Source organism: Bacillus rossius, chromosome 1 (genome assembly GCF_032445375.1).
Source record: "Bacillus rossius redtenbacheri isolate Brsri chromosome 1, Brsri_v3, whole genome shotgun sequence".
In the NCBI taxonomy this organism is placed as follows: Eukaryota; Metazoa; Arthropoda; class Insecta; order Phasmatodea; family Bacillidae; genus Bacillus; species Bacillus rossius.
Window position 1 is genome coordinate 4,127,725 of NC_086330.1, and position 24,189 is coordinate 4,151,913.

General features: G+C 43.1%; 1 protein-coding gene across 5 annotated transcripts in view; it reads left to right on the forward strand.

Moving 5' to 3' along the window:
* Window positions 1-24,189, forward strand: part of LOC134531323 (furin-like protease 2) — a 210,219-nt gene that overhangs the window by 166,102 nt on the left and 19,928 nt on the right. The window contains exons 4-14 of one of the 5 annotated variants that reach the window (XM_063367033.1): window positions 367-555; window positions 1,499-1,645; window positions 3,069-3,228; window positions 5,827-5,999; window positions 9,419-9,549; window positions 11,344-11,654; window positions 13,186-13,303; window positions 15,210-15,532; window positions 17,701-17,758; window positions 17,804-18,088; window positions 22,968-23,155. In XM_063367033.1, the coding sequence (XP_063223103.1) occupies window positions 367-555; window positions 1,499-1,645; window positions 3,069-3,228; window positions 5,827-5,999; window positions 9,419-9,549; window positions 11,344-11,654; window positions 13,186-13,303; window positions 15,210-15,532; window positions 17,701-17,758; window positions 17,804-18,088; window positions 22,968-23,155 (2,083 nt within the window). Of the gene's footprint in view, window positions 1-366; window positions 556-698; window positions 764-1,498; window positions 1,646-3,068; window positions 3,229-5,826; window positions 6,000-9,418; window positions 9,550-11,343; window positions 11,655-13,185; window positions 13,304-15,209; window positions 15,533-17,700; window positions 18,089-22,967; window positions 23,156-24,189 lie in introns of those variants that run through there. The other 4 variants (XM_063367021.1, XM_063367027.1, XM_063367040.1 and 1 more) reach the window with 4 other exon arrangements.

Genomic DNA, 24,189 nt, shown 5'->3' on the forward strand with positions numbered 1-24,189 from the left:
GTGCTGAATTTTTTTGTGTTCAATATTTTTGTGCTGTCATAATTTGTGGGTTTTTTTTTGTTCTGTTAGTCAATTTTTCTTTGTTTTTCTTTGTTTGTTGACCAATTTCCTGTTATGGAATATTATGTGGTGTTTATATCCTGTTGACATAAACAATTATTTCCTTAATTTGTGTTTTTGTATTTTGTGTTTTTTTTTAGTTTTCTTCTACAGACATACATGTGCTTAGCAATGGCGTATGTCCAAAAGCTTGCATCAAGTTAGAAAATGTAGCATTGTGATTTAGGTGTTCAAACATTTGTAGTGAACTAGAGAACTACTATAGTACAAGTGTGTGTATGGGGGCTGACGGGGGGCGTGTCACAGGTGGCGTGGGTGCAGCAGCAGCACGAGAAGGTGCGCAAGAAGCGCGACTTCGAGGACTTCCAGTCGTTCAGCGACTTCCCGTCCTTCTTCGGCGGCTCCGGGGCGGCGTCGCAGCGCCACGTGCAGTACCGCGGCATCGGCGCGCGCGACCTCTTCCCCGACCCGCTGTACAAGGAGCAGTGGTACCTGGTGAGTGTCTCTGCTCCTGTAGCATGTCCAGTCGAGCCTCCGTGTGGCTCTGATGGCTGCGGGACCTCTTCCCCGACCCGCTGTACAAGGAGCAGTGGTACCTGGTGAGTGTCTCTGCTCCTGTAGCATGTCCAGTCGAGCCTCCGTGTGGCTCTGATGGCTGCGGGACCTCTTCCCCGACCCGCTGTACAAGGAGCAGTGGTACCTGGTGAGTGTCTCTGCTCCTGAGACCTGTATATACGTATACACATATAAATTGATGATGATTAACTCCGACCGATTACCATGAAAGTTGCCACATCGGAGTGTTTTTTCCATGGAGAAGGTTTGTAAGATATCCATTTTGCTATAACTGGTCACTAGATAGTGCTGCAGCGGATCAACTCACTATTCCTTTCAACCGATCGCCATTAAAAATTGTTATATATTTTTTCCCCTTTGTCCTTAATCCTCAGTATCAACAAATAGTGATTGTGACCAATATAATTAATAATAATCTTATCAAAACAAGTAATATTATTTTTTCCACAGCCTGCATGGCAGCCACTGATGGTTCGAGACATACTGGCTCACGATGTCTTTACCGTTCCCTCCCTGAGAAAATTCAAGGCGGATCCACTGTGTTTTGAACCCTACTGATGACTTAAACACCGCATTAGAATGACCCTTGGTTACACATATGGTATTCGTAAATGCTGCTTGGTTGAGAAAACATTTTTGAGCAAAGATATTGCGTACAGACAAATTACGGATGTTATTCAACACAGCAGTAGCAGTCTCATTGGCTCATTCAAGAGCGGTACGTGCTTTTATCGCTTATTAAAGTAAGGTCTCGGAAACAGTCAGATTCATCAGCCAGTAACCATCACATCTGTTTCTATATGTTTGAATTGTGACACATCCTGTGAGCGCTGACCTCTTGGAGGTGCTAACCCTGCAGAAGTTCTCCCCACAGAACGGTGGCGCCAAGGACGGCTTCGACATGAACGTGAACCCCGCGTGGAGGAAGGGCTACACGGGCAAGGGGGTCGTCGTGTCCATTCTCGACGACGGCATCCAGACCAACCACCCGGACCTCGCCCTCAACTACGTGAGTGCCGCTGGCTCCCGCCCGTCGTCTGGTGGTCCACTGTGTGACTCTTGTGTACCTCCAGACCAGACTGCTCTTGTTCACTGTCGGACTCCTCCTGCCTACCACCAGTCTCCTCTTTTTGTCCACTGTGTGACTCTTGTGTATGTACTTCCAGACCAGACTGCTCTTGTTCACTGTCGGACTCCTCCTGCCTACCACCAGTCTCCTCTTTTTGTCCACTGTGTGACTCTTGTGTATGTACTTCCAGACCAGACTGCTCTTGTTCGCTGTCGGACTCCTCCTGCCTACCACCAGTCTCCTCTTGTCCACTGTGTGACTCTTGTGTACTTCCAGACGAGACTGCTCTTGTTCACTGTCGGGCTCCTCCTGCCTACCACCAGTCTCCTCTTTTTGTCCACTGTGTGACTCTTGTGTATGTACTTCCAGACTAGACTGCTCTTGTTCACTGTCGGACTCCTCCTGCCTACCACCAGTCTCCTCTTTTTGTCCACTGTGTGACTCTTGTGTATGTACTTCCAGACCAGACTGCTCTTGTTCACTGTCGGACTCCTCCTGCCTACCACCAGTCTCCTCTTGTCCACTGTGTGACTCTTGTGTACTTCCAGACCAGACTGCTCTTGTTCACTGTCGGACTCCTCCTGCCTACCACCAGTCTCCTCTTGTCCACTGTGTGACTCTTGTGTACTTCCAGACCAGACTGCTCTTGTTCACTGTCGGACTCCTCCTGCCTACCACCAGTCTCCTCTTGTCCACTGTGTGACTCTTGTGTACTTCCAGACCAGACTGCTCTTGTTCGCTGTCGGGCTCCTCCTGCCTACCACCAGTCTCCTCTTCTTGTCCACTTTCAGACTCCTCTTGTCCACTGTGTGGCTCTTGTGTACTTCGAGACCAGACTGCTCTTGTCCACTGTGGGACTCCTCCTGCCTACCACCAGTCTCCTCTTTTTGTCCACTTTCAGACTCCTCTTGTTCACTGTGTGACTCTTGTGTACCTCCAGACCAGACTGCTCTTGTTCACTGTCGGACTCCTCCTACCTACCACAGTCTCCTATTGTCCACTGTGTGACTCTTGTGTACTTCCAGACCAGACTGCTCTTGTTCACTGTCGGACTCCTCCTGCCTACCACCAGTCTCCTCTTTTTGTCCACTTTCAGACTCCTCTTGTTCACTGTGTGACTCTTGTGTACTAACAGACCAGACTGCTCTTGTTCACTGTCGGACTCCTCCTGCCTACCACCAGTCTCCTCTTCTTTTGTCCACTTCCAGACTCCTCTTGTCCACTGTGTGACTTGACTACTTCCAGACCTGTCTCGTCCAATGCCAGACTCCTCTTGTCTACTGTCTGGCCCCGTGTCTCCTCTCCAGCTGTCTTGTCTCCTGCTCCTCCAGTTGTAGACGTGGCGGGGGGATGTTGTGCGCAGGACCAGCTGGCGAGCACGGACATCAACGACAACGACGACGACCCCATGCCGCGCGACAACGGCGACAACAAGCACGGCACGCGCTGCGCCGGCGAGGTGGCGGCCGTCGCCTTCAACAACTACTGCGGCGTGGGCGTCGCCTACAACGCCAGCGTGGGAGGTGCGTGCACACCCGGGTGTCTGCAGTTCCCGCGGCCCTCGTGCCGGACCGTCTGCGACCTCTCGCGCTTTCGGCGTCCGGGCTCTGTTTTGCATTTCCTTATCAGTAGAGACCTGAAAAAATTCGCGGATTCAATGACCTCTAGGATAGCCTCCATTTTCTTCTGCACATCTCAAGTAAACACGCGTGTTCATTGGGTGCTAACTTGTGAGGCGTCTCCACTGGGTAGCAATAGTCTGTCATTTGCCCAGAGAGATCCAGTTAAACTGCGAGCCAATAGCACAATCAGCAGAATTGTTGACGTGTTTGAATTTTAGCCTATCACGAAATGAATCCGCGAACTTTTCCGGTCTCTAATTATCGGCGCATCTGAACACGCCACGTGTCAAATCCACAACTTAACATTGTCATTATTTCAACAAAAATGTCGGTTCATTTTTTTGGAGCTCCATTTGTAAACAAAACTCTCATGGAATTAATGTTCGCAGGCTTTCGCGGCCATTGTATTATGTAGCTTGGCTTCTGCGTTGTAGCCGCGTCCTCGGCAAATAATTCACCGACGTTTCGGTCGATATTGCAGTCGACATCATCAGCGAGAAGTTATCAGGTAGGTAACTGCTCCCTGGTGATGGCGACTGCAATGTTGACCGAAACGTCGGTGAATTATTCGCCAAGGACGCAGGTACAACCCAGAAACCAAGCCACTTCCCTCATGGAATTATGCACATAAAAAAATGGTCAGTTATTCTAGCATACCGGAAGTCAGTGTTAACTTCCTGCGCAGAAAATGAGAACCTGTCTGTATCAGTCATTTCTACATGGTCTTACCGTCGTGCATTTGTCTAGTAATACTTGTTTGAGTGATTACTCTGGTCGCAGGGCTGGCTTCAGTGGCTTAACACTTTAGTAGTTGCTTTACTGACTGTACCAAAGGTTTTTTTGATGTGATCACGTCTTATAAATCGATGAACGACGGCTGCACGCACGAAAAATTGTCACGTTCCGCCTGAGCCGAGCGTGCAAGCGGCCAAACACCGTGCGAGAAAATCTTCTATAATATCAAACAGGTTAAGGCGGGCTTTTAACTAATTGTTCGTGATTATATTTAAACAATTTATTTAAATTAAATCTGCAAAAACTGTAAATAATATTTGAAATTTAAAAAGTATGCAATTTATCATCAATGTTTTCTTATGACGTTATCACGTAAAATTATCGTCCTTAAACCGACTTTACAGACAACCCCCTTTTTTTTTGTCACGATCTAATGACCCAAGCTCAAAAATAACCCGTAAAGAAAGTTCAATCACAAAGAAACCATCTGATGGACGGTAGAAAGTGGTCTCGATTGTACACAGACCTGATTTTTTTTTGGTGCCCAGTAACCTCACGAAATTTCTATGTCTCTATTACCATGTTAATTTTTTTTTAAAATTAATCTTTTTGAATATACTTAGTCTGAAGTTTCTGCCCCGTATACCTGGGCACATGAAAGGTGTGCAGAGCTTCAGGAAACACAACGCGATTTGAAAACTTCTCTAGATATCCGAGTAGGTCTGTTTTAGAAAAGCATTTCAGAATTCGCTGAGGGGCGATAAGTAGTTTTGTTTTGGATTAAGTTTTTCGAAGAGTTAAAATGGCTAAACGGCATTTTCTCACAGGAATTTTTAGGCATTAAACAACCGGTATAGATTTTAAAAGACTTAAGGGACTTGCATTACAACTTTATCTTCATTTCTCCGCCATGTAGTGTTACGGTCACCGCTCAATGCACGACGAGAAGACTGCGCGCCAGTCCAGAGGAGACACCGCGCTAGAAGCACCAGCGAGCGTCGCGCTTATCATCCCGCCTCGCTAACACACATACACCCCTGACTCGGCGGGACCGCTTTGGGTGTTCGATTTTTTTGTTCAACACGCCTGCCCTCTAGTGACCCACGCAACAAATGTTCTCCCGATATCATAAAAATCTTTTCCATCAAAAAAACATTTCGATGTGTGGTCGGTCGGAGTTTATAAACGCCATATATACCAACATCCATATATATATGTATATAAATAAATTGATGTTGAAAAGGTATTTATGCTATCTATTTTGCCATAACCGGCCACTAGATGGCGCTGCAGCGCAACAGCATCTACACCGTTTAACCGATCGCCGTAAAAATATCTATTTTGTGATTTTCACTGTCATTAATCCTCAGTACAATAACAACAAATAGTGATTGCGACCAATATAAATAATAGAATCTTGCTAAAACGAGGAATTTTTCATTTTTTGTAAACCGCATAGGTTCTAGATGAGGTACAAACAGTGGCGTAGCTAAGGTGACTGGCGCCCCTGGCCGAATTTGAAAATGGCGCCCCCTCTTGGATTAAAAGAGATGGGGGAGGGTTCAGTAACCGCGAAACCGTCGCGGCAGTGTCCCCCCCCCCCCCTGCACTGGCGCCCCTGGCGGGGGCCATCCCTGCCACCCGCTTGCTACGCCGCTGGGTACAAACCACCAGTGTTATACTACTTCCGGAGGCACGCGACTAACCCCTGGCGAGAGAGAGAGAGAGAGAGAGAGAGAGTGTGTGTGTGTGTGTTGTCGGCAGGGGTGCGCATGCTGGACGGCACGGTGAACGACGCCGTGGAGGCGCGCGCGCTGGGGCTGAACCCGGACCACATCGACATCTACAGCGCCTCGTGGGGGCCCGAGGACGACGGCAAGACCGTGGACGGGCCCGGCCCGCTCGCCCGCCGCGCCTTCATCTACGGCGTGACCAGCGTGAGTGCCAACCTCCCACCCTCCCTCAACCCCCTCTCCTCCCTCCCCCTCCCCCTCCCCCTCCTCCACCTCCTCCTCCTCCTCCTCTCCCTCTTCCACTGATCCTCCCCGACCCACGACCAGGGAAGCCTTCTCTTCACAGACGAGAGAGACAAACTCCCGATCGTGCTTCTTCGGAGGGTTTTTTTTGTTCATTGTAACACATGATAACTAATGGTTAGAGACCGGAAAAATTCGCGAATTCATTTCGCGATAGGCTAAAATACAAATAGTTATACCTCAGTGCTGCCTTTGCTATTGGCTCACAACTCACCTGGATGACTCTGGGCCAATGAGAAACACCTGACCAAAACTTTACCGAATCACAGGCTGCTACGTTGGGACGTCTCACAAGACGGCAGCTAATGAGTGGGTGGCATTTGACCGAGTGTACGTAGAACTATGGAGTTCATCCTACAGGTCATTGAACCCGCGAATTTTTCCGGTCCCTACTAATGGTCAATTAGGTTAGGTTAGCTACATTATAAATACTTTAAAACATCGTGGATGGTTGATTTGGTTAGGATAGCTACATTAAAGATACTGTGAAATCATGTAAACGGTTTTCTAGCCCTGTATATCTGCTACATATTAAAAAAGTTATTTGCTAAGCAACCATGAAATGATTTTACAGTATTTTTTTAATGTAGCTATACTTAAACTAATATAACCAACCATCCACAATGTTTTAAAGTATTTATAATGTAGCTAACCCAGGGGTTAATTTCAGTGGGAACGCAAGGGAACGGCGTTCCCTTACCTCCCAAGAGTGCCGGAACGCAGGGGCGTAGCCAGGGGGGGGGGGGGGGGTTTAGGGGTTCAAACCCCTCCCTTAGCACCAAATATTTAATTAATTTCTTATTCATCACTCAAACAATTTCGTATTAAAATTAATAAAAATTTTAACATTACTATATTTAAATTTAAGTACCAAAAACTGCTAAAATGGCACTATTTTACACCTTAAAATCCAAATTTTCCCGGGGGAGGACCACCGGACCCCCACTTTAATACGAGGGGGGGGGGGGGGGCGGTCTGCTTCTTAATACCCCCCATACACAAATCCTGGCTACGCCACTGCCGGAACGCAAGGGAACGCACTTAAAACTAAAAGTTTAAAAAACAATTAATAATCAAGCACTTTAAAAAGTAATCACCATTAAAATATCAATTTTTTATAAAAATAATTGTAGTATTATGTCTGGATGGCCTAAAAACGCGGGTTTACAGTTATGATTTTCAAAACTTTTTCCCGGGGGAGGGCCCCCGGACCCTCCTCCTTCCTGGGGGGTATTCCAGACCCCCCGGTCTGAGCATCCCGCTTTAGAGTTCCCACACCTAAAACTTTAGAAATTAAGCACTGAGCTAACCTATCCTAATCGACCGCAAAATTTAATGCCACACCGGTTTATAAAATGAGATAGAACGGGGGAAAAAAAAAGTGAGCATGAACTTCGGGGAACTTCGGGTGTGGCTCTCTCGTCTGTGAAATGAAGGGTTACCCTTCCACGACAGCCACCGGCAACCAGCACTGACCCGGTCTCTGCAAGTTCCCAGCGGTTATTAGTCTCAAGGAATTCAACTTTTTTTTAAAGCTGATATTCTGATACATTAATGTGAAAATAATAAACAATTATACATTACAATATTTTTAAAAATTCATAGTTAGTTTCTTTGCACCACTGATATTGCGCATGAAAAACATTCCACATTATTATCAATGAAATGACACGTCACATTTTGCATAGCATGGAACAATGTTAATTAGGAAATTTATGATAGTCATTATGCATAAATTACTTACAAATTATTTAATTTATGATAGTCATTATGCATAAATTACTTACAAATTATTTAGATTTCTTAAAGTATCTCTGCTGATGAAAATGATTGGGTCATTACTAAATCTGGAAGTGAGATGCACATATTTTCACATTAGGAATTATCATTATCTTTGTCATTCACTAAACACTCAAAATAAGTACACGCATATTAACCCAGGCAAACAGTGTCAAAAAAAGACTTTTAGTTACAAAATATCCAGTAGGTGGTATTATTATCGTTCCCTACGTTTATTATTGGACGCCTCAATCCGAATCTTGAGCTAGCCAACAAACTTTTCTGGTGCGTTTTGAGATATTGGCAAAAATCAGTATAATTTTTGCACGTTTTTTAGTTATAATTTCTACAATATATGTGGTAGAAAAAAACTCATTCCTGCAGTTTTTAATGCAGACTACATTTCCCACAATGTAAGCTCAACCACAGCCCTGTATGTCCTAGAGTTCCCAAGATACAGCACTTCAAAAATTGGTAATTTTTTTCCAAAAAGTGAAATTTAGGGCCAAATTTTGAACTATATATAAATATAAATACAAAAACTTATATTCCTTGAAACTGGCAAGTGTAAAACCCTATTTTTCACTTTGAGGAATGATACTTTTGGCAGTTTTGAAGGATAGAACTATCTATCTGAAATAACTCGGCCATCACTTTTTAAAGTCAAAAATCTCATGCGTGCTGTCACCCAAATTTGCTGTAATATTATGCACAGTATTAGCAATCACCTAAAAATATTGTTTAAGAGTATAAAATTGATCATTTTTCTTAAGTTTGTAATAACACCAAAAAATTGAACACAGGGCATGAACAAGTGCTCCTGTTGCCCATATGACACTAGCCCCATACACATTCTTAAAATGTGCCCCAACTAAGAAAAGAAAGAGTTCAGTTAGTTACCTTACTTGACATGATGGTGTGACAAAAGAGCACACTTCATTTGCACCCTTGCATCCTTCACCTTCATGATACATATATATTATAGAAACTCTAGACTTGGACACGTGCGTCAATTTTTGCTGCAAACAGATAGCTTGCTGTGTTTTGTTGATCAAACAAAAATAATAATTCATGATCTCAACTAAAGGATGTAGTCGACAAACGACCTAGTTAAAAACTAGCTTAAGATTACAGGTGGTTGTTGTATATAAAATGCAGCAGTTTGCTTGGCATGTGGTTTTACTCAGCTCAATTAAATTGTTACATGAACCAAGAACTTTTCTTTTCTTTTCTTTTCGAAGACCTATTTGAGATGCTGACTGATTGGAATTCTCTTTGTGGTTGTGCTGTAATGATAATTAATAGTTTTATTTATGTCTCGCTGACTAGTGCAGTAGAGACGGACAGGCGTCGCGTAACTAGTGGAAACAGAATCGGCCAGGAGCGTATGCAGGAATTAAAATTCCGGGAGCGATGAATCTACTTTGCTGTGTTGGCCTGAAATATATTTGAGGTATTTTGGGAACGGATATGCCCCTCCGTGCCTACGACGGGTAACCGCCCCAGCAGTGACGAGGTGAGGCGTGTGTGTATGGTCGCAGGGTCGCCAGGGGAAGGGCTCCATCTTCGTGTGGGCCTCGGGCAACGGGGGCCGTCACACCGACTCCTGCAACTGTGACGGCTACACCAACAGCATCTTCACGCTGTCCATCTCCAGCGCCACGCAGGGCGGGTGAGTTGCGACAACCTTCCCCTTCCCGACTCTGCGCAGCGTTCTCAGGACATGTTTACCATCGCACTGCCTAGTTCCTTTGTTGTTGCAACCACGTTCCACCGGAGGAACACGCGAGATATAATTGCACGAAACTATCCAAACCCACAAGTCACAGCACCTGTCCTATGGTCCAGAACACGAATTGTATGCACGGCATATACCCATTGTTCGTGTTCACGTTGAAGTCAACCGCACAACCTACTTCACATTGTGAACAAAAAAAAGATTATGTGGTTCAGGGTCATGGCAAGTACTCTATGGTAGAAACTGACACCGGACAGTTCCAAGATTTTTGTGTGAAAACCTTTGCGTTGTTTTTGCGTCAGTCCAAATGCCCAGTATGAATCATGGAGGGGTTAGTGAAGCTGTTTAATACATATGGTACATTATGGCAATGAAAATAACCTCATCTCTTAGAAAAAAACATATTTAAAAATTATACATATTTATGTTGTTTGAACCTGGTTGCATTATTGCACTGCCAGGGCTTGGTTCACTCAGAGTTTATCGCTACTGTTGGTTTTTGAAGTGAAAACTTCTTTAGCCGCGTTGGGTGATTTTTGGTATGGGCAAAAATTATGGGTTCGCGTCACCGACATGCTAGTGACGTGTCGCGCCAGACTGGTGACGAGCAGCGGCCTGTGTACATGTATACGCATAGATACACTAGTACACTGTGTATACTCGACTGTATCATGTGCGTGTTGGACTCTTTTTTTTTGGATGGGTAAAATCTTGTGATTTTGCATCACCGACATGGCTGTAGTAGCAGTAAGTGAAGTTAATTTGACCATGTGAATACATGACCTATGTCTGATATCACTGAGGTAAGTCATAGCTAGGTGATGAATTTTTACGTACTTTTTATATACCACTGACATCTGTTGTGACTAAAAAAATGATGTAAAGATAAATGATATCATGCTGACATCGTACTGTCATAATACCAAAATAATTTTTCTTATGTACGTTTGACGTAGAAATGATGTCATATTACACATTTAAAAACAAAATTTTTTAAGTTTTCACTTCCGTCAACAGTCCCCATGACTGGCTTTTTTTTTTTTTAATTTCACTAAAGTTCTTCCTGTTTTCTAGCGGCTTACATTTCACATTTTCGTGTTTCTGGATTTGGTTGAAACTAGTATACTACTACTACTACTACTACTACTACTACTACTACTACTACTACTACTACTACTACTACTACTACTACTACTACTACTACTACTACTAGTAGTAGTAGTAGTAGCAGCAGCAGTAGTAGTAGTAGTAGTAGTAGTAGTAGTAGTAGTAGTAGTAGTAGTAGTAGTAGTAGTAGTAGTAGTAGTAGTAGTAGTAGTAGTAGTAGTAGTAGTAGTAGTAGTAGTAAATAGAATAATAATAACAATAACAATAATAATAATTTATTTCCCATTTGTTTTACACTTTGTTAACAATATTCACTTAATCAACCAGGAATTTTAGCACTCACGAAAGCAAGCTCGTATGTGAGTGCATCTCGTCACTTCAAAATTGCAGCATGCTGGTACATATTTTGACGATTGTAAACATTTGCAAATGTATAATAAGTGAGAAATAAATATGTGAAATATAACCTAAGAAACTTAACATTAGTTCTATAAAGATGAAAGTTGAAAAAGAGCAATTTGTTAAAATCCAATATTACGTAAAAACGTGTAGATTGTGACATAGTCACGTGAATGAATGAAGAGGCTGATAGCAGGCTGTAGAGAGCGGCGTGTGGCGCAGGTACAAGCCGTGGTACCTGGAGGAGTGCAGCTCCACGCTGGCCTCCACGTACAGCTCGGGCACGCCGGGCCACGACCGCTCCGTGGCCACGGTGGACATGGACGGCCGGCTCCGCCCCGACCACATCTGCACGGCCGAGCACACGGGCACGTCCGCGTCGGCGCCGCTCGCCGCGGGCATCGCCGCGCTGGCGCTGGAGGCCAACCCGGGGCTTACCTGGCGCGACATGCAGTACCTGGTGGTGCTCACCTCCCGCTCGGGCCCGCTCCAGAAGGAGGACGGCTGGGTGCTCAACGGCGTCAAGAGGAAGGGTGCGTGTGGCTCCCGGCCCGGTCCCGGCGTCTCGCTCGCCACTGCGGTCATTACTAGCATCCGTCAGTTGTCGACGTGATAACGTCTTATATATCGACGAACGCAGAATAATTGTCACGTTCCGCCTGAGCCGAGTGTGCAAGAACTGGCCGACCACCGTGCGAGAAAAAAATCTTCTGTAGTGTCAAACAGGTTAAGGCGGGCTTTTTTTTTTATCTAATTGTTCATGATTATGTCTAAACAAAATTATTTAAATTTAAATTTTGAAAAAAACTGTAAATAATATTTGAAAATTAAAAAAGTATGCAATTTTTCCATCAACGTTTTCGTATGACGTTATCACGTAAAATTATTGTCCGTAAACCGGCTTTTCAGACAACCCCCTCCCTTTTTTTTTGTTAATTCATCACAACAGTTCTATTGTATTTCTTGATTCATCTCAAATTTTCTCATCAGATTGATATTTACTGAATATTATCTGTTATTGGAAAAAAAATTCACTCTAGAGTTAATAAATATAGCATCTTGCATGAACTATCACAGCTCGAAAAATAACTTTTTTGTAAATGTTTGGTGAGAAAATTTGTGATCCAGCGACGGATGTTAGAGAGCTATCAGAATTAATTTATGAAAATATAGTTAAATGACCAACACGGTGCACGACACTAAGACTTAAACAGATTACTAATTTTTTTAAATTTATAATATTATGTCTAGTATGTTTTTGGGATATAATTTGCTGTGTGATATTGTAGAGTACACTGCTCAGTTATTCTTAGTGTCAATGGGGTGTGCCTGGGGTCTCTACAGGGCAGCATAAATTAAGTATGCACCTTGAATTTTGGTCAATATCCAGTCTTACAATATTATAATTAGTTTGCCTCTAGTCTTGTCGACAGAGAGTGAGTTAGAAACAAACAAGAGGAGAAGTGACGAGATGTATCCATGGTTAAAAATGTTTTTTGAAGTACGTACTTAAACCAGGACTGACTTACCAGTAAATCTGCACATTTTTAACATGTGTCACTTTGCTACATTAGGAGAATGCAAATGTTGATCCAGTGGCGGATCCAGAGATTCACCTCGGAGGGGGCATTCTAGAATTTCAGAATAGCCAGAGAAAAAATGTCTTAAAATTACTAAATTTGTATTTAATCTACTCGCACTACACATAACATCCAACCACCAGATTTTATGATTCTACAAGAAATTCATTAGTTATATTAAAATATTATAAATATTAATGAAGCAGACAACTGGTTTGGGGGGGGGGGGGGGGTGGCACTTTCCCCGGGTGCCCCCCCTTGGTATCCGCCACTGTGTTGATCAGATGAGACTTCAACCCCAACAGCCTTGATGGTGTTTTGGGAGGCAAAAGACATGACCACTAAACTTTGATGGCTACCATAGCCATAACTGTTTCTCTGCACGGCCACGCTATTTAAAGTGAACATTGGACAGAGCGACGAGACAGTGTGGCAGCGAGTGTGAACGAGAGCGTGAGAGGTGTGTGGTGTGGTGTGCGGGCAGTCTCCCACAAGTTCGGCTACGGGCTGATGGATGCTGGGGCGATGGTGAGCCTGGCGGAGCAGTGGACCAACATCCCCCCGCAGCACATCTGCAAGTCCCAGGAGCTCAACGAAGACAGGTCAGTGTTTCCAGCGCTGGAGGTTGCTGCTACCCCCTTTAACCACCACCTCCTTGACTGAAACGCATTCACACATACTGGCACTTCATTCATTAATGAGCTGTTCTCTGCTGTCTTACAATTCCAACCTTTTTCTCATCTAATTGACACCCCTTATTCAACTTTCTCTGAAAAGATTTTAAATAATAGTTCTCTCATCATATTTATATATATATGTATATATACATACACAGAGAGAGAGAGAGAGAGAGAGATAGAGAGAGAGAGAGAGATAGATACTCACACACATATACATATATATATATATATACACACTTATTCATACTCATACATATCAAGCAGTCGTGCATCCTGAATGCTTGATGTTGACAACAAATGGGAATACATATCTGTATTGTACCATTATTAAAATTTTATATGACTCTGTGTAGTGCCTAATTAAATATGTCTGTAATAATCTGCATATAATGTACGTAATAATGTGTGTTGAATGATGCTTTCAGCTTTCTGGGAAAAGAATATTATTTCATGAGTGTAAAATGGAAGGTTCTACATACCTACTTGAATACTTTTCCCACTTGTTTTCAAGAACTTTCTGTGCACTAAATGTGAAAGGCTGCTTTTACTAAGGTTATATTTTAATTATTTATAGAACCCACAATGTAGCTAAAGATTGTTTGGTATTATAACTTACACTTATAGAGAAATTTTCCTTTTTGCAACTGCACAAAAGTTTCTTTAAAATTTTAATGGAGTGCCGTTATATTTTTCCTGACTAGGTGATTAAATCCACTGAATTCTTTGTGCTGTCCATGCATTCACACATTTGACATTTGCTGATTTTGGCTTGTATTTCCATGTATTTGTGTATTCATCTTTCTTGTCTATTCTTGGGTTTTCTCTTTGATATAGAGTGAAAGCCAGAATGGCATATGTCCGTATAAATGTTTTTAAATTTAAAAAAGTTAAGCTAATTAAAATTGTTACATGTTTAACATTGGTTGAATGAAATATAAAATAAAATCCTGGAATGGGACAAATCCTCTTAAAAAACCACTCATTGAGTTTTACTGCTGTGGTAATCGTGATATTTATATAATTATAACCTAACATCCATTTCCTGTGTTAAAGTGTCCAGACTGTACCTCCACCATCGATGTATCTCCACCAAATCTCTTCTGCACTATCCCTTCTAGCCACACTTTCTGTCTCTGCCGTAGCCTACAATGAGATTTTTCTATACACTTTTAGTTCAGCATTCTTCTTGGTAGATATATGTTGCATGTATTACTCTAAATAGGAAGTTTTGTACCTACTAGAATTTGAGGTATAATTTACTATGTGATTTTCTCTTTTTTTTTGGGTTGGGGATTGACATGAAGTAAAATGATTATATCTTATGTGTCCCAGCAAGGCTATCCGGGTTTTATTCTTGGTGGGGTCAAACCCTATTTTTTTTTTTTTTCAAAAAGTATGAAATATTTATTCCTTCATTGGTTTGTTTTTTGACGCGATAACGTCTTATAAATCGATGAACGCCGGCTGCACGCACGAAAAAGCATGACTCATTGTCACGTTCCGCCTGAGCCGAGCATGCAAGAACCGGCCAACCACCGTGCGAGAAAAATCTTCTATAATATCAAACAGGTTAAGGCGGGCTTTTTAACTAATTGTTCATGATTATATTTAAACAAATTATTTAAATTAAATTTGAAAAAACTGTAAATAATATTTGAAAATTAAAAAGTATTCAATATTTCATGAATGTTTTCTTATGACGTTATCACGTAAAATTATCGTCCGTAAACCGACTTTACAGAGAAACCAACCCTTTATTTTTTTCCCAATCGTTCTGTAAGTTTGGCTCTTCTGTGCTGAAATGTGGCGTCGCACCATCTGCCTTCAGGCAGATCGACCAGACGTTCAGCTCGACGCTGACGACGCACGTGGACGTGAACGGCTGCTCCAACTCGCTGAACGAGGTGCGCTTCCTGGAGCACGTGCAGTGCAAGATCACGCTGCGCTTCTTCCCGCGCGGCAACCTGCGTGTGCTGCTCACCTCGCCCATGGGCACCACCTCCACGCTGCTGTTCGAGCGGCCGCGCGACGTCACCAACTCCAACTTCGACGACTGGCCCTTCCTCAGCGTGCACTACTGGGGCGAGAAGGCCGAGGGCCGCTGGACGCTGCAGATCGTCAACAGCGGCAGCCGGCGCGTCAACCAGCCGGGTGAGTGTTCCGCCCGCCTCTCCATCCCCGGGGTGACGTTCCTCTCCACTGCCTGTCCCGGGAAAATACATCGGCCAGTAATGTTGCAAATGAGCGACTGTAAATGTGACATTTTATTGAGGGTGATGTTCTTCCGTGGGCCATTACTCTCCACTGCCTGTCCCGGGAAAATACATCGGCCAGTAATGTTGCAAATGAGCGACTGTAAATGTGACATTTTATTGAGGGTGATGTTCTTCCGTGGGCCATTACTCTCCACTGCCTGTCCCGGGAAAATACATCGGCCAGTAATGTTGCAAATGAGCGACTGTAAATGTGACATTTTATTGAGGGTGATGTTCTTCCGTGGGCCATTACTCTCCACTGCCTGTCCCGGGAAAATACATCGGCCAGTAATGTTGCAAATGAGCGACTGTAAATGTGACATTTTATCATCTTCTAACACATGACTCCATCAGTCTCATCTAAGAGAAGTAAGTAAAACTTGTTAAAATTGAGTAAAATACATTATTCTTACTAATTTAAAGATTAAATGACAAATCTACAAACTTCTTTCAAACAATCTAAACTTTTTGTTTTACGGCAAATTGATTTGAACTGCAAAAAACCTCTAAGATGACTTAATAATTTGCACACTGCAATTTAAAAGTTTTATGTTGCATGCCACACTGAAATTTTTAGAATAAACCATTGATTACTGTGCCATGCCTTAGGAAGGTGCATTACCTAAATAATCTTTTCTTAGTATACATATTACACACTGTTCAATGTAGACTAGTCAAGTCTACATGTAGATTTATCAAGTGATTTAATTTACATGGAATTAAAAAAAAAACCTGTTCCATATTTCTTTGCTTACTTTGCTGAGTCACATTTTCGGCTCTGTTGCTCAAACAGGTAAATGCAAATGGATAATAGGTGGTAATATGCTCCCTAGAAATGCAGTAAGTAGCTATTAGATTCTGCAAATGACACTTTAATATGCAAGCTTCAATCAGTTTATTTCAATGAACTATATATGGAAGTTGGTTGTAGAATTTAAAATATTGGCATAACTACGTCTAAATTCATAGCAATCCTACGATCACTAACTTAAAGGTCATTTACTCAATTAGAGTTCAGGCATGATCTGGATTCATAAGCTGGTTTGATCATCATTCGATCACATTTTCTGTTGCACCATTGAGTTGTGAGCACCAAAAGAATGCACCGAATGAAGATTATTGGGAACCCCGATGTGAACCAACTCTCGCGTCGCTTCATAGCAATGATCTCAGATCGACACTGTGTGAGCGGAAATAGGCTGCATTTTCACCGACTTTATCCGGGTTTGATTTAATCAGATTGAAATATAAGAGTTCTGTTTATAAAATTTCAGATAATATATAATACATGTATCAAAATTTATACTTATTCGTGTGTTACAACTTCTTTTCACACAAAATACCCATATTTTAATTGTTTAAAATGCTTGTTATATTCAGTTAATATTTTATTTCGTTCAGATTACTTTCCACCTTTTTCAGATTTAAATTCAAATCTCTGGCTTCATGATGTAGGTAGTTATAACTTTTTCAGTGTCATGTATTCAAATTAAAAGAAGCAAAAATTTTTAAAATGGAGTTGCTTTGGCTTCTGGGTTGTAGCCACGTTGAAGGCAAACATATCACCGTAGTTTCGGCCGATGATGAAGTCGCCATCATCAGGGTAGCAGTTACGTTGCCTTCGACGTGACTACAACCCAATGGCCGTGAAAGCGTGTGGTCTTTATTAATTTTTGTAATTTTTTTATCAAGTTTGACGTTTAGGTAAGGTAAAATAAATTTCCCTGAGAGAAATTCCAAAAAAAATATTTTTGTCAACTTGAAACACATGTGCATCCCATTGGCAGGAGATACAAAGTATTCCCTGTGATGATTGGCAAGACTGCTAGGAGGTCCGTAGGATGGCCTCACCAGCATGCTGGACACAGTGACCGATCAGAAGACAGATTTGGCACTGGAACAACTCTCGGAGAAAAACTTGCATGCCAGCTTCAGTCCCATGCTAGGCTGCCCAGCTGCTTCATCATGGCGTATCCAGTAGTGTTCTTTATCGTCGTGGCGTGAGGTGACAGCTCACGACCGTGCGACGTGAGGGACCGCGTGGTGACGGCCGGCTTCTCGCAGGCCTGCTGAAGAAGTGGCAGCTCATCTTCTACGGAACGGCCACCAACCCCATCCGGCTGCGGCCGACGGGCGCGCCGGGGGCGTACCCCGCGGCGTCCTTGGCGCGCCCCCAGGCCGCGTCGCAGCTGCCGTTCGCCTTCCCCAGCGCGTCGACGGCGGCCGGCGACGAGTTCGGCGACGCGTACGGCCAGCCGGGCTTCCACAGCTTCTCGGACGTGTACAGCGCGGCGGGCAGCGAGGCGCAGGAGGTGTCCGTGCCCCTCGACGGCGAGGGCAACAGCACCAGCGCCGGCGCGGAGGCCCACTGCGACCCGGAGTGCGACGCGCAGGGCTGCCGCGGCCCGGGACCGGCCCAGTGCGTACGCTGCCGCAACCACCGCATCGACACGTGAGTGGGCCGACTCCTCGTGGCACCGTAGCATCGTAGCATCTGGCCTTCTGTTCGGACTGCTCTTGTAGCATCGTAGCATCTGGCCTTCTGTTCGGACTGCTTATCAGCTAGTGGCTTCATGTTCACATTATCTGCGTATTAACAGAGAAATTTGAGGACACAGCTGCTTACGCGAGGCTGTTTGTAGTGGGCGCCACCACGTGAGTGGGCACGTGGACCCGGCTGAGACTCCCGGTCAGGGCGTTACGTGGCCTGTGTGAGGCGAGATATTGGTCCTCTGATTAGATCGAGCTAATTTATTAAGATCTGGCCCGCTCTAGGCGTCGGGCACGCCACACCGCTTAACACACACGGATACCACGGGGTTGGCGACTTGTGGCCACACGTCTCTGATGACTCCGCGCATGTCTGGTCTCGGCCAATGTGTTTATGAATCCTCATTTTTTTTTTACTTTGCTTGATTAAATTTGAAGTTTAAATCATTTATCTTTAAACCATATTCACCCCTTTTTCACACTGTATGGCTGGAATTTCGCTAAATGGTAAAGTTTTAGTTGGTAGTTTTCGTATGTTCATTATTGTAGACAAAATATATTACTATGCTTGATAATTTAATTCTGAGATATGATTATTAATCAAAATACACATATAATTTTTTTGTTCATTTATAATGGGCTGAATTTTGCAAAATATAAAAATTGTGGGAGGTAGTTTTTGAATGTTAATTATTGGTAGCCACTAACTTTTCTTAAGCTTGATTCGTTTTAGAGATATAATAATTATAGTTTAACCATAGTTACCTCTTTTTTTTAACACTTAGGCCTCTTTCACACGGAGAGCCGTGCGGCTCGCACTCGCGAGCGGGAGCGAGGCGCGCGAGACTGAAATGCAGAGAGTGCAACTGGAGCTTCCACACGGGGAGCGCGGGCCTTCAGGGCGCGCGAGCGAGGGCCGGCAAGGCTCGTGCATCTCGAGCCGGATTCGCGCATCGCGAGCCGTGCGCTGTGGGCGGGGGTCGCGCTTCATCCTCGGAATGCAAAGGGAGGAGTGGGGGCATTCACACGAAGGGCGACAATAGCTCTCGCTCCTCAGTCTCTCGCTTTCAAGATGGATGTTGATGTCGAGTTCTTAATTAATTCAGTGCGTATCCGGCCCACCCTTTGGGACAAAAGTACCGAGTTATACAAGGACCGGAATGAAGTGGCTAGAAATTGGAGGGAAGTGTGTGAAGAAATCAACGGTGAATTTGAAACATTGTCCGGGCCTGAGAAAAAGAAATACGGTAAGGTGAAAGGAAAACACATATTAATTGAAATTGTATTTACGTATTTATGTATATACGTATATTTTAGTATACACATATTTATAAAATAATTTTGAGTCTGAATGCACGGCAGTGCACCAGCCAAGTAAAATAAGTACTCAAATATGAAGCTACATCAATTTTTGTGTTTTTTTTTATTTAATGAACTGTTTGTTTCTGTTCATTTTACATATCTTGTTACTGGGCAGGTACCTACAAATAAAATAAAAAAAATAATAAAAACGCGGCGCTGCAAAGTACCGCAGAAATTATTTCTGACATTGTTGCATTACAGTGTTAAATTAATATGCAATGTTACAGCAACAACAAGTAACTTAAAACAATTACAGAAGACATTTTTGACATTGTTGCATTACATAATTAAATTGCATTCATCTGCCATGGTACAGCACCAACAGGTGACATGAAATAATTGCAGAACGCATTTCTGACATTGTTGGCGGACAAAGTTCCTCGCACTCCTTGTTGCTGTTGTACATCCTCCAGTCCTGTAATTGTCATAGTGTCTTCGAATGCAAAACCATCTCTGTCACGAACGAAATTATGGAGTACAATACAACATTTAACAATGTCTACAGCGAAATCTGGCTGCACATTGATTGCCCGGTGAAGGATTCGCCATTTGTTTGATAAAATTCCAAATCCGCATTCTGCAAAACGTCTTGCCCTACTTAAACGGTAGTTGAATACTCTCTTTTCAACTGAAAGATGTCGTCCTCCAAAGGGTCTCAACAAGTTTCTGTGCAACCCGAAAGCTTCATCAGCGATGAAAACATGAGGTAGTTGAAGTCCCATTGCACCAGGAAGACATTTATCGGTCGGAAGTTCAAGAGTTCCATTTTCGATTGAACTCCAAAGTCTCGAACGTTGAAAAACCGAAGAGTCGCAATCCTTTCCGTAGCTGCCAATATCCACGTACACAAAGCGGTACTCAGAATCCACTATGGCCATGAGGACCACAGAAAAATATTCCTTGTAATTGTAGTACATGGATCCACTTTTGAAAGGGCATACCAAACGTATATGTTTCCCATCAACAGCACCAAGGCAATGTGGGAAGTTAGCTTTTTTTTCAAAACCTGCTGCAATGCTTTCCCACTGTTCTTTTGTCGGGACTGGGAGCACTTCCGCTTTCATTGTTGCCCAAATGGCTTCGCAAACGCTTCTCACAATCATGGATGCAGTTGATATTCCGATTCTGAACATGTAATGTAGCTCGGTGAATGTGCAACCACTTGCAAGGTACCTGAAAAGATAGTAATAGTGCAAGATCATTTATCAGTTGATTGGTAAAAAAAACTATAGCCTATTAACACAATAAGGACGAAAATTGGCCATACGGTTATGCAAAATACGAATTCCCTATTTATCAATTGCAGTTACTATCGAGTTAGTTGTTTGACATCATTTTTATTATTTCATTATGTAAATATAATAAACTAAAACAAGTTAACATGAAAATAAACAACAAAATTGTGAAAATACTAGTGGTAATTCACTATGTTGTCACACGAATCATTTCTTTTTTGTTGCAGAAAAGGACTTAACGACTAAATGGAAAACTATCAGAGATGGATACAGAAAAGCACTCGACAGAGCAAAAAATGCGAGGAAATCAGGAGCCCCCGCTTCAAAAATCAAGAAGTATGTTTACCACGACCAAATGGATTTCTTAAGGAAAGTTTTTGAACGGAGGGTGACTGAAGATTCTCTTGTCAGTGACAACAGTGACCCAGGAAGTTGCCTCGGAAGTGTAGAAGGTGAAGCTGAGGATCAACAACAGTTTACCGTAGGTGCGGTACCCTCGAATCCGGAAAGCCGTACCCAACAAAGGGAGGTTCTTTCAACAAACAAGAAGGGACGAAAAGAAACACCCAGAAGCCACCCTGACGAATTTGAGCAGAAAATGCTGCATTTACTCGAAACCCCAAACAGACACATTTGTTTCATGCAAGGACTAGTGCCAACACTGGAAACCTTCACTGATGATGAGGTACTCGAATTCCAAGCTGGTGCACTGAATTTGATTCAGAAAATAAAATCTGCAAGGAATAATCCACCTCACTCCGCTGTTACATTTGTTATCGATCCAAACCAGACAAATCAGCCTTTTGCATGGGGACAACCAAGCACTCCTCAGCAATCCAATCATAGTTGCTACAACTACTCGCATATAATGCCCACCACCTCATGTGTGCCCTCTCCCAGCCCAAGCAATACCACAACCACGTCTCCAACACAGACTCCATTTCCACAGGATATGGGACGATAGTGCAATTGTCTGGTTTCAATTAGTATGTGTTTGCCTACCTAATTATTCTTTCATTGTCTATATTGTCTATTTTCAATACCTTAAATTTTTCTATTTTTTAATTATTATTTTTAGAAATAACTTTTGTATTACTTATATACAAACTTTGAGGTTTCAGTGTGCATTATTTAAGCTTAATATATATATTGCTAAATTTATTCGCAATAAAGAATGCTGCAAATTAAAGAACATATGAGTTTATTATAATTATTCTCTCTCAAGATTTTTTAGTTCAATTAAATTGAATTTTAGTTTGTGTAGGAGTTGGTGGCCATGGTTTACATAAATTTTCTGTTTAGACAGTGCGATTTACTTACCTTAATGTTGCAGCCAGCCTCAGTTCAGGCTGAATGCAGTTCCTCATGTTAGTATTTTCGAGCTGGATACTATTCTTGATCTTCCCAAGGAGCTCATCAAATGAGGCCAATGACATTCGAAAGTAGTTGTAAAACTTGTTGCCATCTCATCGAAGTTCTTGATAAAGCGTGGCAAAAACACCTGTTTCATCGCGCCTTTGATTAATAGGATGTACCCAATACGTTTTGGTACATCGGGGTTTTTGTCGTCGAAGACGTCGCCTACGGTAAAGAAGATACATGGCCACGACACGTGTACGATCCATTCCAATGCTTACTTGCGACTACGCAATGGCTAGCGCCCTAGCCGAAATGGCTCTCCGTGTGAAAGAGTGGAAGGTAGGAGCGGAAAAAGCTCCCGCTCGCGAGTGCGAGCCGCACGGCTCTCCGTGTGAAAGAGCCCTAAGGGGTGGAAAATTCTGTATTAAGACCTAGCCTAGTTTCTAAGTTAGCCTGAAGTGCTTTCCATTAAAAAAAAAAAAAAAAAAAAAAAAAATCTTCAAAATCCATCCAGTAGTTTTTGATTGATGCTCAAACAAACAGACAAACAAACAGATAAAAAAAAATCAAAAGTATATTTTTGACTTCTTAATAGTTTTATCCATCCTTTTATCCAATGTGCAGACTTTTTGCTTCAAACAGTTTTATTATGAGTACATATAGATATAGCACGTTGTTGTAAATCTACTGTTTTTAATTTGTATACTTAGCATTTAATACAAGTTGTAATATGTGCCAAATCAAGGAATGAGTTTATCAGTGCAGAATGGACCGGTGAAGGAAGGTTCTCCTCCGTTACTGCTGGCGAGTGTCCGAGCAGAGATGAGGTAGCAGGAACGCGCAGCTGCAGGTCGTCAAGCGTGTGTGTGCCGTGCTTTGTGGCAGGACGTGCGTGGCGGCCTGCCCCCCGCGCAGCTTCCCCGACCGCAGCGGGGCGTGCCGTGCCTGCCACGAGTCGTGCGAAACGTGCGCGGGCGCGGGCCAGGACAGCTGCCTGACCTGCGCGGCGGGTCACCTGCGCATCACCGACCTCGCCGTGTGCCTGCAGCAGTGCCCCGAGGGCTACTTCCAAGGTCGGCAGCCCCTCCGCCGCGCCCGGCCGCGCCAGCCCCGTGCCGCAGTCGGGCTCTTGTACACAAGCGATTGTGCAGTCGAGGCGCTGTCACATCCACAAAGCCTAGCATGGTTAGGGGTTGACGTAGTCAGGCTATTATACACAAATGATTGTGCAGTCAAAAGATATTGTCAGTCGAGGCGCTATCACATCCACAAAGCCTAGCATGGTTAGAGGTTGACGTAGTCAGGTTCTTATACACAAACAATTGAGTAGTCAAAAGAGATTGTCGCGAGTAGTTTTGTGTGTTACACAAGGTGGGGTTATCTGGTCCTAAATTACAATCATAATTTTTTTTTTCCAAAATTATTTTTTTTAAATTAAAAAAAAAAAAAACATTTTTACCACCCAGATGCAAAGTTTCATAAAAATGACGATTTATCTATATTTTGGCTAGAAAAACTCATTAAATTTATTATTGAATCCAGAGCTAATGGGCGTATCCGGAAATAACCTGCAGATGCTGAAAAAAAACTAACGGTTTACCCATTAGATATGACCCACTCATGCGCAACAGGGATAGAAAGTAATACATGTAGTAGTAGCAGCCAGCTGATAATTTGCACTTAACTTTGGTTCAAGTCTGTGGAATCCAACCCAGCGCCAGAAAATGGTGAACTTTTGCAAGTTGGTACACACGCGGCCCGGGCCTGCTGTGCTTGGATGTCCCGTCACCTCAAGCGTTTTGAAAAGTGAAATCCCACATTGGCTTTTACATTTTATCTAACACTTCAGGAGCTCCTGCGAAATCTTTGGTCCCCTGTGAAGTCTAGAGACTGGTTACCCCCGACCTTGATAACCTGTAACTCAGAAGTACAATAAGCAGTATTAGGTATGAAAGCATTGGTAAGATTCTTAACAAGAGCGCAAATCTGTTGTATTTTCAAGGGAAAGCCCGCGCGGCCGCTGAGTTTTCGCGTGGGTTTTAACTGATACAATTCATCTCTGGATAGGGTGCTTTTATGTTTTATACTGCCCATATGTTGGCCTATA